This window comes from Oryctolagus cuniculus, chromosome 6 (genome assembly GCF_964237555.1).
Source record: "Oryctolagus cuniculus chromosome 6, mOryCun1.1, whole genome shotgun sequence".
NCBI classification, from domain to species: Eukaryota; Metazoa; Chordata; class Mammalia; order Lagomorpha; family Leporidae; genus Oryctolagus; species Oryctolagus cuniculus.
In genome coordinates, this window is record NC_091437.1 from 50,230,480 (window position 1) to 50,245,743 (window position 15,264).

The window sequence follows — 15,264 nt, forward strand, 5'->3', positions numbered from 1 at the left end:
GTTTTTCCTGTGGCTAAATATATGTGCTTTTCACAATAATTTGCTTTAATATAGCTGTGCATCAGATCAAGTGGAAAAATATAAGCTAGAGATTGCCCAATTAGAAGAAAATTTGAAGGAGAAGAATCACAAAATTTTAAGCCTTACGCAGTCTTTGGAGGAAAATGTTGTTTTGTCTAAGCAAGTAGAAGAGCTGAATGCTAAATGTCAGCTGCTTGAAAAAGAAAAAGGTATTACGGTGCTTACAGTTACTTTTTTTATAGTCACTTTTTTTTAAAGATATATATAATACTTGAGAAAGGAGGTACTGCAATAGCTTTTTAAATAAAGTTATCTAAATAATATAAAGACTGTTCTGTAATTGAAAATTTTTTAATATTTTTGTTTGTTGGTTTATTTGAAAGACAAGGAGAGGGGCTAGTCTCCACCGGAGATACCAGTATCCTATATGGGCACTGATTTGAGACCCGGCTGTCCCACTTTCAATCGAACTCTCTGCTGATCTGCCTGGGAAGGCAGTGGAGGATGACCTGGATGCTTGGGCTCCTGCCACCCACATGGGAGACTCAGAGGAAGCTCTTAGTTCCTGGCTTTGATATGGCCCAGCCCTGGCTATTGCAGCCATTTGAGGAGTGAACTAGCAGGTAGAGGATCTCTATCTCTGTAGCTCTGTATTTTATTTATTTAAAATAAATAAAAAAGGAATCTTTAAAAACAAATTTGTATTAAAAAATGAAAAAGAAAGCAAAATAGGGAGAGAAAGAAATCATCCATATACTGGTTCACTCACCAAATAGCTGCAATAGCCATGTCTAGTCTAGGCCTAGGCCAGGAGCCAGGAACTTCATCCTGGTCTCTGGTGTTTATGGCAGGGACCAAAGCACTCAGATCATCATCTGCTTTCCCAGGCTCGTTAGCCATGGAGCTGTATCTGAAGAGGAGGAGCCAGGATTTGAACTGGCACTTCAATGTTGGCTGCCAGTGTTGCAAGCAGCTGTTTAACCTGCTGTACCACAAGACTGACCCCAGTTGAGAATTTTTTATTATTACATTTGTTTGCAGTTTATTTAGTATGTGATTTACTTGTCTTGGTTAAAATATATACAGTTGTGCAGTTATTTACTTCTCTACTGGGTGGCCATTTAAAATTACTAGATACTTAGAATCATATTTATGAAGTACGTGAAATCTGTTCTCTCTAGATTAACAAGTTAAAACAGTAAAAAAAAAGCTATATAAATCTATATTTTGGAATTTTATTATGATTTATAATGTACAGTATAGTAATCATAGAAACCTCATATTTTTTAAATGGAAACATTATCTGTATATGCTAAAATCAGTATAATTGAATATTATGGGAGTATGGGTTTCCCAAAATTAACATTAATATCTAGTTACAGTATTTTTAACATTTTTGCTTTTTATAGAGGACTTCATAAACTGGAATAGAGAAAAGGATGAAAAGCTGAATGCTGAGATGCAAAATTTAAGAGAGACACTTATTCTTCAAAAACAAGAATGTGAAAAGCTACAACAAAAAGAATTAGAAGTGAATTCACTTCTGCAACAAGAGAAGGTAATTTTTACAATATTAAACAAAACGGTGCTTGTTCCGTGTTATCAGTTTCCCTATATATCAGAAAATCTTTAAATGGTGTATAACCTTTGTTCCAACAATTCTATTTTTAATCTTATCCTAAGTAATCATTTGCATACTAAAGATTCAGTCACAAGTCTTCAGTATATGTTCACAACAGGATCATTCATGAATTAAAAAATTTTTGAATAACAAATGCATCAAAATCAAGAAATCTTTTTTTTAAAGATGTATTTTCATTTATTCTAAAAGCAGAGTGACAGAGAGGCAGAGAGAGAAACCTGCCATCCTTTAGTTCACTCCACAAATGACCATGATGGTCAGGGCTGGGCAGTCCAAAGCCAGGAACCAGGAACTCAATCTATATTTTCTATGTAGGTGCAGAGGCCCAAGTATTTGGGGTGTCTTCTTCTGCTTTCCTAGGTACATTAGGAGGTAACTGGATCACAAGCAGAGAAGCCATGACTCAAATCCACTCAAACTCAAACCAGGACTCAAACGGATCCAGTGTTGCAGGCAGTGGTTTAACCCGCTGTACCACAATACCAACCTGGAAATCTTTTTTTTTTTTTTCCTCTGACAGGCAGAGTTTGACAGTGATAGAGAGAGAGAGAGAGAGAGAGAGAAAGGTCTTCCTTTTCCATTGGTTCACCCCCCAAATGGCCGCTATGGCCAGCATGCCGCACCGATCTGAAGCCAGGAGCCAGGTGCTTCCTCCTGGTCTCCCATGCAGGTGCAGGGCCCAAGGACCTGGGCCATCCTCCACTGGCTTCCCAGGCCACAGCAGAGAGCTGGACTGGAAGAGTAGCAGCCGGGACAGAATCCAGCGCCCCAACTGGGACTAGAACCTGGGGTGCTGGTGCCGCAGGCAGAAGATTAGCCTAGTGAGCCCCAGTGCCAGCCGGAAATCAATTTTTTAAAAAGTCCCAGAATGTATTTAGTTAATTTAAGTAGGTGTTTACAGTTATCCTATAAATGAGTATCTGATTGCAGGAGAAACAAAATAATTTTTCAAGTGCAGATTACCTAAAAAGCATTTTACATTTTTTTTTTTAAGATTTACTTATTTATTCCAAAAGGAGAGTTATGGAGAGGCAGAGAGAGAGAGAGAAAGTCCTCCATCCACTGATTCACTCCCCAAATGGCCGCAACATCAGAGCTGGGCCAATCAGAAGCCAGGAGCCAGGAGTTTCTTCTGGGTCTTCCACGCCGGTGTAGGGGCCCAAAGTCTTAGGCCTGCTTTCCCAGGCCATAGTAGAGAGCTGGATTGGAAGTGGAGAAGCTGGGACTCAAACCCTCGCCTATATGGGGTGTTGGCCCTGCAGGTGGCAACTTTATCAGCCATACCACAGCACTGGCCCCACATTTTACATTTCAGTAAAAAACAAGATAGTCTAAAAATCACAGCTATAGGAAAGAAATAGATAATTTTCAGAAGCAAATATTCATATAACCTGTAAATATGAAAAGATGCTCCACCTCAGTAGTGTTCAAGGAAATGGAAATGATTTTTTTTCACTTACAAGATTGGCACAAATTAAAACATCTGATTATATAAAACATTGGGAAGAGTTGAGCCAGTGGATTCTTACATGCACTAGTGTGAAAACTGTATTGTTGGGCAACCTGTAACAACTATGTAAATAAAGTACATCTGTATGCTTTGACCTGGAAGGATCTATTTTATATGTTTTTTTCTAAGTGATTTTCATATCCACAGAGTATAAATCATTTATGGCCAAAAAAAAAATAAAAGTATATGCATAAGAGATGACATTGTGGCACAGCAGGTTAAGCCCCTGCTTGTGACTCTGGCATCCCATATCAGAGTGTAAATTCACGTCCCAACTATTCCCTTTTTTTTTTTTTTTTTTTTTTTTACAGGCAGAGTGGACAGTGAGAGAGAGACAGAGAAAGGTCTTGCTTTGCCGTTGGTTCACTCTCCAATGGCCGCCGTGGCTGGCGCGCTGCAGCCGGTGCACCGCACTGATCCGAAGGCAGGAGCCGGGTGCTTCTCCTGGTCTCCCATGGGGTACAGGGCCCAAGCACTTGAGCCATCCTCCACTGCACTCCCGGGCCATAGCAGAGAGCTGGCCTGGAAGAGGGGCAACTGGAACAGAATCCGGCGCCCCGACCGGGACTAGAACCCGGTGTGCCGGCGCCGCTAGGTGGAGGATTAGCCTATTGATCCACGGCGCCGGCTGCTATTCCCTTTTCAAGCCAGTTTCCTGCTTATGTGCCTGGGAACACAGTGGAAGATACCCCAAGTACTTGAGCTACTGACACTTATAAGGCAGTGCAGAGTAGAATTCTTGGCTCCTGGCTTTAGCCTTGCCCAGACCTGGCTGTTGCAGTCAGTGGATGAAATAGTTATCTCTGTCTCTCAGTCTCTATATCCCTTTTTTCTGTCACTCTGTCTTTCAAATACATAAATAAATAAAATTTTTAAAAGGTATATATTTAAAAAGTATATACATAGACAAAAATCAGAAGGCATATATATACCAAACTAGTAGTTGTCATCACTGTAGTGGGAAAACTGAGTTTTGGGTGGGAGTAATCACAGCAAATATTCACTTCATTTGTAATGATAGAATTGTTTTAATAATGGTGATGATGTATTTATATAAGATTAAAAATTTTTATAGTGTATAACAATATTTTATTTAACACTAAAATATCATTTTACATATGAAACAAGTATATCAAGGTATGTATATATGGCAGTTGTAAAACAGATAAAAGAATAATTTTAGTTTTAAAAGAAGTATTTGTGTTTGTGTATGGGTGTGCCTTAGAGAAAAAAGCTTGAAGTAACTTAATAAGATGTAGGATATAAACCAGGAAGAATTATGATATCTGTAGATTAGTTTCCTTGTAACTTGAATTTAGTTTTCAGACTTCATTGTCTTTTCTTTTTTGTATCTTAGTAAAGCCTCAAAGTGTTATTTCAGATTCCTTTGATGGTTATCTGTTTGGATATAGGAATTATCGTCTAATCTTCAGCAGTTGATACATTCTTTTCAAGAGCAAACAATTAAAGAGAGGAATGTCTTTGAGGAACAATTAAAGCAAGCACTGGATGAGTTGGATAAGTTACAGCAAAAGGAAGAACAAACTGAAAAGCTAGTCAAGCAGTTGGAAGAAGAAGCACAATCTTCAAATGCAGAACTAAAACTCTTAAAAGAAAACCTAAAAGGGTTTGTATTAATAGGACCTCATATTTACTTAATACTTGATTTTTAAAATGTATATTCTATTACATTTTTATTGTGAGGGTTGGAATTATTTTTCAGGTAATTAATGGACATAGAAGTAAAGCACATGCAAAAACTGTATCCAAACATGTCATAGTTAAAAGTGTTGTCCTTTTTTAAAAAAATCTTTCTTTAATTTTATTTTTTATTGATTTTTTTTTTTTTTTTTCATTTTGAAAGAGACAAAGAGATCTTCCATCTGCTGGTACATTTCCCAAATGCTTGCAACAGTTAGAGCTGAAACTAAGATCCTGGATCTCAATCCTTTGTCCTGCATGGGTAACAGGGACCTAAGTGCATAGGCCATCACCCGCTGGCTTCTATGGTGTGCGCTAGCAGGAAGCTGCAACCAGAAGCAGTCACTCAATGTGCAATTTAGCTGTCCTAAGCCACGTCTTTGCCAAATGACTGCCTCTGCTCTTTATTTAAGGCCAGAGATTTAATTTAAAAGACTTATAATAAGCAAATGAACAAAGTTTTGTGCTCTTTACCATTCCTATATTTTCTAGAAATTATTGAACAATAACATTACAATAATGAGTTTAAGAAAAAATTAAAAACTAAGAACCTGACCCTTTAATAAAAAACAATTCCACTTTTTATCTCTATCCTTTTACATAGTGCAAGTTATATGTTTGGAGGGATCATAAACTCTTCAGAGGTAGCAATCAAAAAACAAAACAGGCATTTGACCTAGTGGTTAAATTCTTACATTCCACATCAGAATTCCTGGGTTTGATTTCCAGCTTAGGCTTCCTAATGTTGTGTACCCTCAGAGGTGACACTTGATAGCTAAAGTTGTTTGGTCATTGTCATCTATCTGGGAGACCCGGATTGAGTTCCTGGCTCCTGGCAACTCTAGTTTCATATTACTTCCTTCACATTATGCTTCCTTCTCTGTAAACATTCAGTTAAATTAAAATATCTCGTTTAATTCTTGAGTTTAAATTGCAAATAACATAATGAATTATGATATTTAAATACTTGAGATTTCATTGTTAAAGTATTTTCTAGGAAGGAACTGTGAACTGAATATGAGCCAAATGTCGCAACTGTGCAGTTATCTCCTATTGGATACTTTAATCTCTTTTCTGTTTTCTTGTGCTGATGGGTGATATAAATGAACACCAAAATTTTATATATCTCTGGTTTGGGGGAAACACTGCAAAAGTGTGATTAGAAGGCTTGTTCTATACCACAGTCAACCTTGCGGAACATGATCCTTAAATTGTGTAGAAAATAAAATATTGTGTAAATGATCAGTTTCAAAAGGCAAGGTTTAGTTAATCATTTATTCTGATTTAACAAACTCTGGTGCAAAAGTCAAGTCATACAGATTTTATTACTAGATCTATAACTAGCTGATGGTCCTCATGATTTTGAGCAGGATGATCTTAATTTCTTTCATTTTCTACTTCATTAAATATAAAATATAGGCATTTTATGAGATCTCTCTTAAGCTCATATACTTATAGAAAATTTATAACCAATATTTCAAAAAACCTCAGGTTTGTACTATGTATTTATAAAGTTGACTTAAAAACTATTCTGTCTATACAATGTTGTTGAGTTTTTAAGTAATAACAATGTATTTTGTGGGTTATTCATATAATCAGAATAAATCCACATAGCCCAGCACCCTTTTTTCCAAAGGAACCTTTAAAATGAAGTATAACTGTGCTTAGTGTTTGTTGTTCAAATGCAGAGAATTAAGCTTTTTTTTTATAAGCTTTATTAAGTCCAAATCTTTTTAAATTTGTAATCATTTGTTTTCTTTGGTTTTGATTGTTTTGCTGGAATATTGTGTTTAAAAAGTTTTTTTTACTACTTTCTTTCCCCCAATTTTTTTTAAACATTTTTTTAAGGTACACAAATTTCATATATTTCATATATGAAGATTTAGGAACATAGTGATACTTCCCACCCTGCCATCCTTCTTGCCCACACTCTCAGCCTTCCTCCTCCCTCTCCTAATCCCACTCTTAATTTTTACAAAGATATATTTTCAATTTACTTTATACTTTAAGATTAACCCTACACTAAATAAAGAGTTCAACAAATAGTATGAAGAAAAAATCAGTGTTCCTCAACAGTAGAGACAAGGGCTGTAAATGATCATGGAATCTGAAAATATCAATTTCCCTCTAATACATTATGTTTTAGGTACTCTATTAGTTACTATAGATTAGGGAAGGCATATGATAACTGTGTTTTGGGGACTGGCTTATTTTGCTAAGCATAATGGTTTCTAATTGCATCCATTTTGTTGCAAAAGACTGAATTTTTTTTTTTTGCCAATGAATAGTATTCCATAAGTGTATATATACCATAATTTCTTTATCCAGTCATCAAGTGGTGGATATCTGGGTTGATTCCATATCTTAGCTATTGTTAATTGAGCTGCAATGAACATGGGGGTATAGATAACTAACTCTTTCCATATGCTGATTTCATTCTATTTGTCTTCTCCCAAATTTTTTAAAAACTTTCATAAACATGAGTGATTTCTAAAAAGTTCATGGAAAATGAGCATTATCTTTTAATTCTGTTTTTCATGATCTTTCTTTTTTTTTAGATATTTATTTATTTGAAACACAGAGTTACAGAGAGAGAGGGAAAGATGGAGAAAGATCTTCAGTCCACTGGTGCAGTCCCCAAATGGTCGCAACAGACAGGGCTGGGTTGATACGAAGCCAGGAGCCTGGAGCTTCTTCTGGGTCTCCTATGTGGATGCAGTGGCCTAAGCACTTGGGTCATCCTCTGCTGCTTTCCCAGGCCATTAGCAGGGAGCTGGATTGGAAGTCAAGCAGCTGGATCTTGAACCAGCCCCCATATAGGAATTCCAGCGTCACATGTGGCAGCTTTAACAGCCACACCACAACACTGACCCAATAAATGATTTTTTTGAAGTACCTTCATATGTGATATGAAAAGATGAATTTAGTAATAAGTAAATTTACATGAAAAATAAAATAAGCAGGAAAGATAAGATGAAGCCAATGGAGAAGTTAGTATGTTAAAAAAACATGCTATGAGAGACATAAACTTTGATATTAGATATATATCAGTGAGGCAAAGGTAAAGCTATGAAATGCATTATTAACAATTTCAAAAGTAAATACTATTACTCTCTTTCTTAGGATAATGGTTTATATTTTGTATTTTAATTGTTTCTCTCTCTTAGGAAAGAAGCTGAACTGCAGAAGAGTAATCTTGATCACTCTCAAGCCACCCTGCTTTTACAAGAAACATATAATAGTACAGTGCAAAACCTTGAAGATGTTACTGCTCAATTTGAAAGGTATTTTCTTGGGAATCTTTACTCTCCAAAATAATGTGAGCAGAAACAAGTATTTACCAAGGGAAATCAGTGAATAAAGCAGTTATGCAATGATTATCTCTATTATTTAAATTCTTTGATAACCAACCATAAATAGATGTTTAGTGTCACCTAGTAATTTTACTAAATTTATATAGAAACTTCCCTTTCCCACTTTATGTACAGATAACGCATCTGAAGCTTTTAAACTTCAGTGACATTAAACTTTTCATCAGATTTCTTCTAATTAATATTAAAAGATGTTAATGTTCACTCATCTTTAAAATGGACTAGTTAGGGACAAAACTAATAAAACTTCCACTGAGCCTTACTTCCAACTTAAAGCTATGCAATACCACCAACTAATCCTGACCCCAATCTTAACCAAAATACTGCTCTCCTTCACTCCATCTTCTTTTTTTTTCACTGTACCTTCTTGATAGAAAATTGTGTTTTGTATTGATACAGACACTTCCATGTCTGTTATCCCATGTACCTGTTATATTCCCTTTAAAAAAAAGTAGATACCAAGGAAATTATAGCAACATGCATCTCATAAATGTAGCAGTATTAACATTTTTATTTATATCATTTTGGATGGAAGCCTCTTTTCTCTGTTAATATATTTGATTATTAAAAAAAATATGCAATATTTGCATATAAGATATAAATAGAGAATATCAACATGTACAGGAATCCTTAAAAGACAGCCAGTAAGCCAAAAGATTTTCAACCACTTGGTATCCACCTGTGAGTTCTTCCACTATCTGATCTTTATGCCTTCCTTAAACAGATAATGCTATCCTGAAGCCTGCATTTATTGTTCCTTCAATTTTTTTCTGTTTGATAATTTTATAAAATGTGCATCTATGCAGATAATATATGATCTAATCTCATTTTTTTCTGAATGTTGCCAAAAAATATCATGATAGCATATGCCATTACCTGGGACTTTTTCACTCTGCAGGTCTGTATGTTTCTATGATTGAGTGTTGTTGCCTGAAGCTAATGGTTGTTCATGGTCAAAAGGTTGTTCATGGTCACTGCTATGAATATTTGGTTATGTGACATCATAATTTACTTATCCATTCTTACTTCGAACTTTGGTGTTTATTTCTCCTTTCTTTTGTCATTATTATTAATACAGATATTCTTGTGATCTAGTATATAAGTGTAAGGATTCTTTATGTGAATGTTCAACTTTAAAAGCAAATCGAAATCATTTCCCAAAATAAGCATAAGAATCTGTATCTGGCTAGTAATGTATCAATCTCCATTGGCCTCATTTTTCTTTCCTTTTTTTTTTTTTTTTTAATTTATTTGCTAAAAAGGCAGAGTTAGAAAGATCTTCCTATTCATTGGTTCACTCCCCAAATGACTATGACAGCTATAGCTGGATCTCCATCTGGGTCTCCCACAAGGGTGGCAGCAGCCCAAGTACTTGGATTATCTTCTGTTGTTTTCCCAGGCACTTTAGCAGGGAACTGCAACTGAAGCAGAGCACCAGAACTGAAACTGGCACTCATGGGATGCAAGTGTCGTAGGAGGTAGCTTAACCCATTGCACCACAACATCAGCCCCTCCGTTGGTCTTCTTTACCACATAAGCTAGTTAAACCTCTTTTCTGCTGGTATATAACTGTGAAATGGCTTCCTGTTAATTCCCCTTTCTTTTTCTAGAAAAGGCTTGTTTAAGGTTTGTGCTCATGTTTTTTGGGCTATTACATTTTTCTGGGTTGTGGAGACTTTTGTTTTTAATCAGTGTTATAGGTTATAAATATCTTCTCCAAGGGTCTGGCTTCTTTTTATTTTCTGTATGATGCCTTTTGATAATTGGAAATTCTTTATTTTAATGTGGTTAAATGTATAGATCTTTATATGAACACTTTATTTTAGGAAATTATTTCTATCCCACTTATAACAATATTCTCCCACTTTTCTTATAAATGTGCAATGTTTAACTTTTCATTCTTCTACCTATCACTGATATCTATATGTGTACTGATATAGGGATTAAATTTATTTTTATTTTTTCTTATGGATAACCAATTGCCTAGCATCCATTCATTTAGTAGTAGTTTCTTTATCAAGTGATCTCTTTCTACATATTCATCCTACATGATACATTATGGTAAATAACTAAATAATTTACATGTGTATGTCTTTTTTTTTAAGATTTATTTATTTATTTGAAAGTCAGATTTACATAGAGAGAAGGAGAGGCAAAGAGAGAGGTCTTCCATCCACTGGTTCACTCCCCAATTAGCCACAATGGCTGGAGCTGTGCTGATCCAAAGCCAGGAACCAGGAGTTTCTTCTGGGTCTTCCACGCAGGTGCAGGGATCCAAGCACTTGGGCTATCTTCCACTATCCAGGAGAGAGCTAGATCAGAGGTGGAGCAGCCAAGACTCCAACCGGCACCCATACAGGATACCAGCACTGCAGGCAGCGGCTTTTACCTACTGCGCCACAGCGCTGATCCCAATGTGTGTATGTCTTTTATCTATAGTTTATATCAGAACATATAAATTATATAAACTAAACTAGATGTATGTATTTGAATATATGTCTACATAGAGACAAATATTTATTACAAATATATTAACCGCTCATAATATGTGTGTATATATGTGACTCTGTAAAGTATTGATCTCAGTCCTTTAAGGAATTTCCCCTCTTACTAGTTTGAGAAATAGTGCTTTTGAAAATATTTTTTCATTCTTTCATATCATTACTTCCAATATGCTAATGGCATTAAAATTTATTTCTTCAAAGCAGAACTTTTCAATCCATATTCGTATATCCAGCTTCTTACTTGACATCTTCGAGTAGGTATTTGACTATCATCTAGTTTGTTTGTTTGTTTTACTGAGAGCTTCATCTTGCCAAATTTTCATTCTAGAAATTTAAACAATTGATTATTTTCTCTCCCTTATCCCAACATCTGTTGAATTTTTCTATTTTCCTCCAAAAGAGATCTGGTATCTTTTCATTGCTAACTCCATAGTCCAAGCCTCCTTTGTCACTCACCTGGGTTGATAAATAATTATTTCCCAATTAATCTTCCAGTTCTTCATTACTACCCATTCCACAAATTATCCTAGCCATATCTCTGGAGCAAACCACACACTTACCTAGAGACCTTTAATGGTTCCTTATTATCCCTTAGCTAAACCCATTGCACTCCACTGTGGGACCAACTCGTCTTCTGGTTTCTGCTCCTCTATCTCTTATTCATTAGGCTCACATCTTATTGGTCTTTGTCCTCTTTAATTTCATCTTTATTTTCTGAAAGTTTTCCTTAATCTGTTTTTCACAAGGAATGAAAGAGGCATTTTCCATCTTCCATACAACCATAAACTCTGTGAAAGTAGGTGCAGAGATTGTGTATTTTTATTTTGAAGTAAGTTTCATGTTTGGTAGTTGATTTTTTTCCCCCATCTTTCTATGCATACTTCCTTCACATAGAAGACATTTGATTTTTTTTCCTTCAATGAACAACAAATACCATGTGAACTCATTAATACTTACCTTGAACACAGAATTCTTACCCATATAAATGCATGAATATATTGCAAGGTTTTGTTAGTTTCACCTCAAAGTTTATAAAATATAAACTAATCAACTAGCTGTGTGTTTGTCGTTTTAATTAAAAAAAAATGCTTTGACTATTTTCTTTTCTTTTTAATAAGCTACAAAAGATTAATAGCTAGTGAGATAGAAGATCTTAAACTGGAGAACTCAGCACTACACGAAAAAGTGGCCCAGGCTGAAAAAAGTGCTAAAGATGTTCAACATCAGGTATTGGCAACTGAGAATGCTAATCAAGAATATGCAAGGTATGTAGAAGAAATAAAGCCTTCCCACACTGGTAATCTTAGAACTGTTAAGACAATTTAATGTTGTTTAAAGCCAACTGGTAAGTGATGCAGGTAGTTGTTCCATGCCTCTGGTGATTTTAGGTTGAAAATTAAGAATTTATATCAAAAAGTTACAATTCTTGTGTTTGGTTAAGATACCCATCTCACACATCAGAATATATATTTTTGATTCCTGATTCCAACAGCTTCCTGCTAGTGCAGACTCTGAGAAGCAGCAGAGATGGCTCAAGTACTTAGGTTCCTGCCACCCACATTGAGTTCTCTATCTGTAAATCTGGACCTCCTTCCACCCCAGCTGTTGCAGGCATTTGGAGAGTGAGCCAACAGATGGGATTGATCTCTCTCTGTTTTCCTCTCAAATAATGTAAAAGAAAAATTTTAAGGGTTTTTTTTTAATTTATTTGAAGACAGAGTTACAGAAAGAGAGAGAGAGAAAGAGCCTCCATCTGCTGGTGACCATGATGGCTAGATCCTGGCCAAGTCAAAGCCAGTAGCCAAGAGCTTCATGTGGATCTCCCACATGGGTGTAAGGGCTCAAACACTTGGGCCATCTGCTGCCTTCCCAGGCACGTTAGCAAGAAGCTGGATCAGAAGCAGAGCAGTTAGGAGTCAAACCTGCTCCCATACTGGTTGCTGGCACTGCAGGAGGCAGTTTTACCTGCCACGCCACAATGCTGGCCCCTTAAGTTACATTCTTGAAGAATTTCTTGAATTAAAAAAAAAAAGATAAAGTAATTAAAATAGCTATAAAATGTTTATTGGACTCTTCTTTCTCAAACCCAAGGATGCTTCTAGATCTGCAGACCAAGTCAGAACTTAAGGACGCAGAAATTAAAGAAATTGCAGTTTCTTCTGATAAAAAAATAACTGAATTGCAGAATCAACTCAAGCAACAAAATGAAGACTTTAAGAAACAACTGGAAGAGGAAGAATCAAAGTAATCTTATATTTGGAACCTGAGTGCCATGTAATTCACTTTTTTTTCCTAATCAGAAAATATAGTAATTCTCTAATTTTTAAAATATAACTTTGTTATATAGGAAAGCTGAAAAAGAAAATATAATGGAAGAATTAACTGAGGAAGTTAATAAGTGGCGTCTCCTTTATGAAGAATTGTACAAGAAAACAAAACCTTTTCAGGTTTGTCATTTAAGATTAAACCCACTTCTGCTTATTTTAGGAGTTTACTTTGTTCTCCCTTATAGTCATGACAGTGACTTGCTTTCCTGCAATAACATTTTGTTCTGTATTTTCAGTGCACATTTAACTTTCAATTAAGGTTTTATGATTTTTATTAGATTATACATAAATTTTCTCCACCTTCATTGAACTATAATTGGTAAGTTTAATGGACATAAATTTCTTTTTTTAATAAATGATTTAAGCCGGCGCCGCGGCTCACTAGGCTAATCCTCCGCCTTACGGCACTGGCACACCGGGTTCTAGTCCTGGTCGGGGCACCGGATTCTGTCCCGGTTGCCCCTCTTCCAGGCCAGCTCTCTGCTGTGGCCAGGGAGTGCAGTGGAGGATGGCCCAAGTGCTTGAGCCCTGAACCCCATGGGAGACCAGGAGAAGCACCTGGCTCCTGCCATCGGATCAGTGCGGTGCGCCGGCCACGGCGGCCATTGGAGGGTGAACCAACGGCAAAGGAAGACCTTTCTCTCTTTCTCTCTCTCTCACTGTCCACTCTGCCTGTCAAAAAAAAAAAAAGATTAATAAATGATTTAAAAGACAGTTATAGAGAGGTAGAGATGAGAGAGAGAAGTCATCTTTCTGCTGGTTCCGTCCCCAAATGGCTGCAATGCTGGAACTGAGCCAATCTGAAACTAGGAGTAAGGAGCTTCTTCCAAGTCTCCCACGTGGGTGCAGGGACCCAAGGACTTGGGCTATCATCTGCTGCTTCCCCAGGTGCATTAGTAGGGAGCTGTAAAATGAAAAATAGTATATTTAAGATTTTCTTAGAGAAGCTGTAGAGAGCCCTGAGAAAATGTATGTATCTTCCATTTTAGGTTTTTAAAATTCTCTTTAGATTTTTTATGGATTATATGAAACTAATAAGATTTAACAGTTTAGGATTTTTGTTTAACAGTTCTGGTCTTAACTTTATAATCTCTTCTAGCTACAGCTGGATGCATTTGAAGCAGAGAAACAGGCATTGTTGAGTGAACATGGTGCAGCTCAGGAACAGCTAAATAAATTAAGAGATTCATACGCTACATTATTGGGTCATCAGAATCTGAAGCAAAAAATCAAGCATGTTGTGAAACTGAAAGATGAAAATAGCCAACTAAAATCGGTTTGTAAAGTAGTATTTATTTTTTGAAAGATACTGGGATGGGGATTTTATTAATTTAACTATTTATAAAACTTATTAAAATGAACATCTTTTATATCAGAAAAAAGTAGTTTATGGAGGAAAGTTGATCCTAGAGTTAATGGTTTTATTTTAGAGCATCAATCAGACTAGTATTCAGTGTTCTCAGCTTTTTAACTACCTCTTTAGTATGTTGAAATTACAAAAGTAATGGGAAGAATTCATAAAGCTTTATATATCCATTTCTGTTAGCAAAATAGCAAGCTTCTTGATGTAATCACAATTAAGACAACCGGTATTAAAAAATACTTAGGTATTTAAATTTTCTGACAAATTTGTGAGATTAATTCACATCCTATACAATTTACTCCTTTAAAATATATAATTCTATGGTTTTTATTATAGTCATATAAGTGAAATAATCATCATAGTCAATTTAGAGTATTTTTATCACCTTAAAATGAAATTCTGTACCTTTTACCTTTTATTCTCCTAACTCCTCATTCTACCCAACCCTTCAGCCCTAGGCAGCCAGTTATCTTTATCAAATTTCCTATTGTAGACATTTTTATATTCATGGACTCAAATAATAGTCTTTTGTGATTGCTTTGGTTCAGTTAATATGATGTTTCAGAGCTCATCCATGTTGTTGCGTGTATCCATGCTTCATTCCTTTTTATGGCCAAACAATAATTCATTGTGTAAATATTTAGCATTTTATTTATCTGTCAATTGTTGGACATTCAAATTGTGTTCATGTTTTGTCCTGAATAATGCTACTATAAACATTCATGTGCAAGTTTTTGTATGGGCATATTTTTTTATTTCTGTGGGGTATATAACTGGGCCTGAAATTGCAAGGTCATATGGTAACTAGTTTTAATCAATTCGAAA

General features: G+C 35.7%; 1 protein-coding gene across 2 annotated transcripts in view; it reads left to right on the forward strand.

The window, feature by feature from the left end:
• The window catches only part of HMMR (hyaluronan mediated motility receptor), a 34,414-nt gene that overhangs the window by 17,610 nt on the left and 1,540 nt on the right, over nt 1-15,264 (forward strand). The window contains exons 9-16 of one of the 2 annotated variants that reach the window (XM_008255359.4): nt 55-230; nt 1,431-1,579; nt 4,586-4,800; nt 8,042-8,158; nt 11,868-12,014; nt 12,841-12,993; nt 13,097-13,196; nt 14,176-14,352. In XM_008255359.4, coding sequence (XP_008253581.1) covers nt 55-230; nt 1,431-1,579; nt 4,586-4,800; nt 8,042-8,158; nt 11,868-12,014; nt 12,841-12,993; nt 13,097-13,196; nt 14,176-14,352 — 1,234 coding nt within the window. The remainder of the gene's footprint in view (nt 1-54; nt 231-1,430; nt 1,580-4,585; nt 4,801-8,041; nt 8,159-11,867; nt 12,015-12,840; nt 12,994-13,096; nt 13,197-14,175; nt 14,353-15,264) is intronic. The other variant, XM_008255360.4, reaches the window with a different exon arrangement.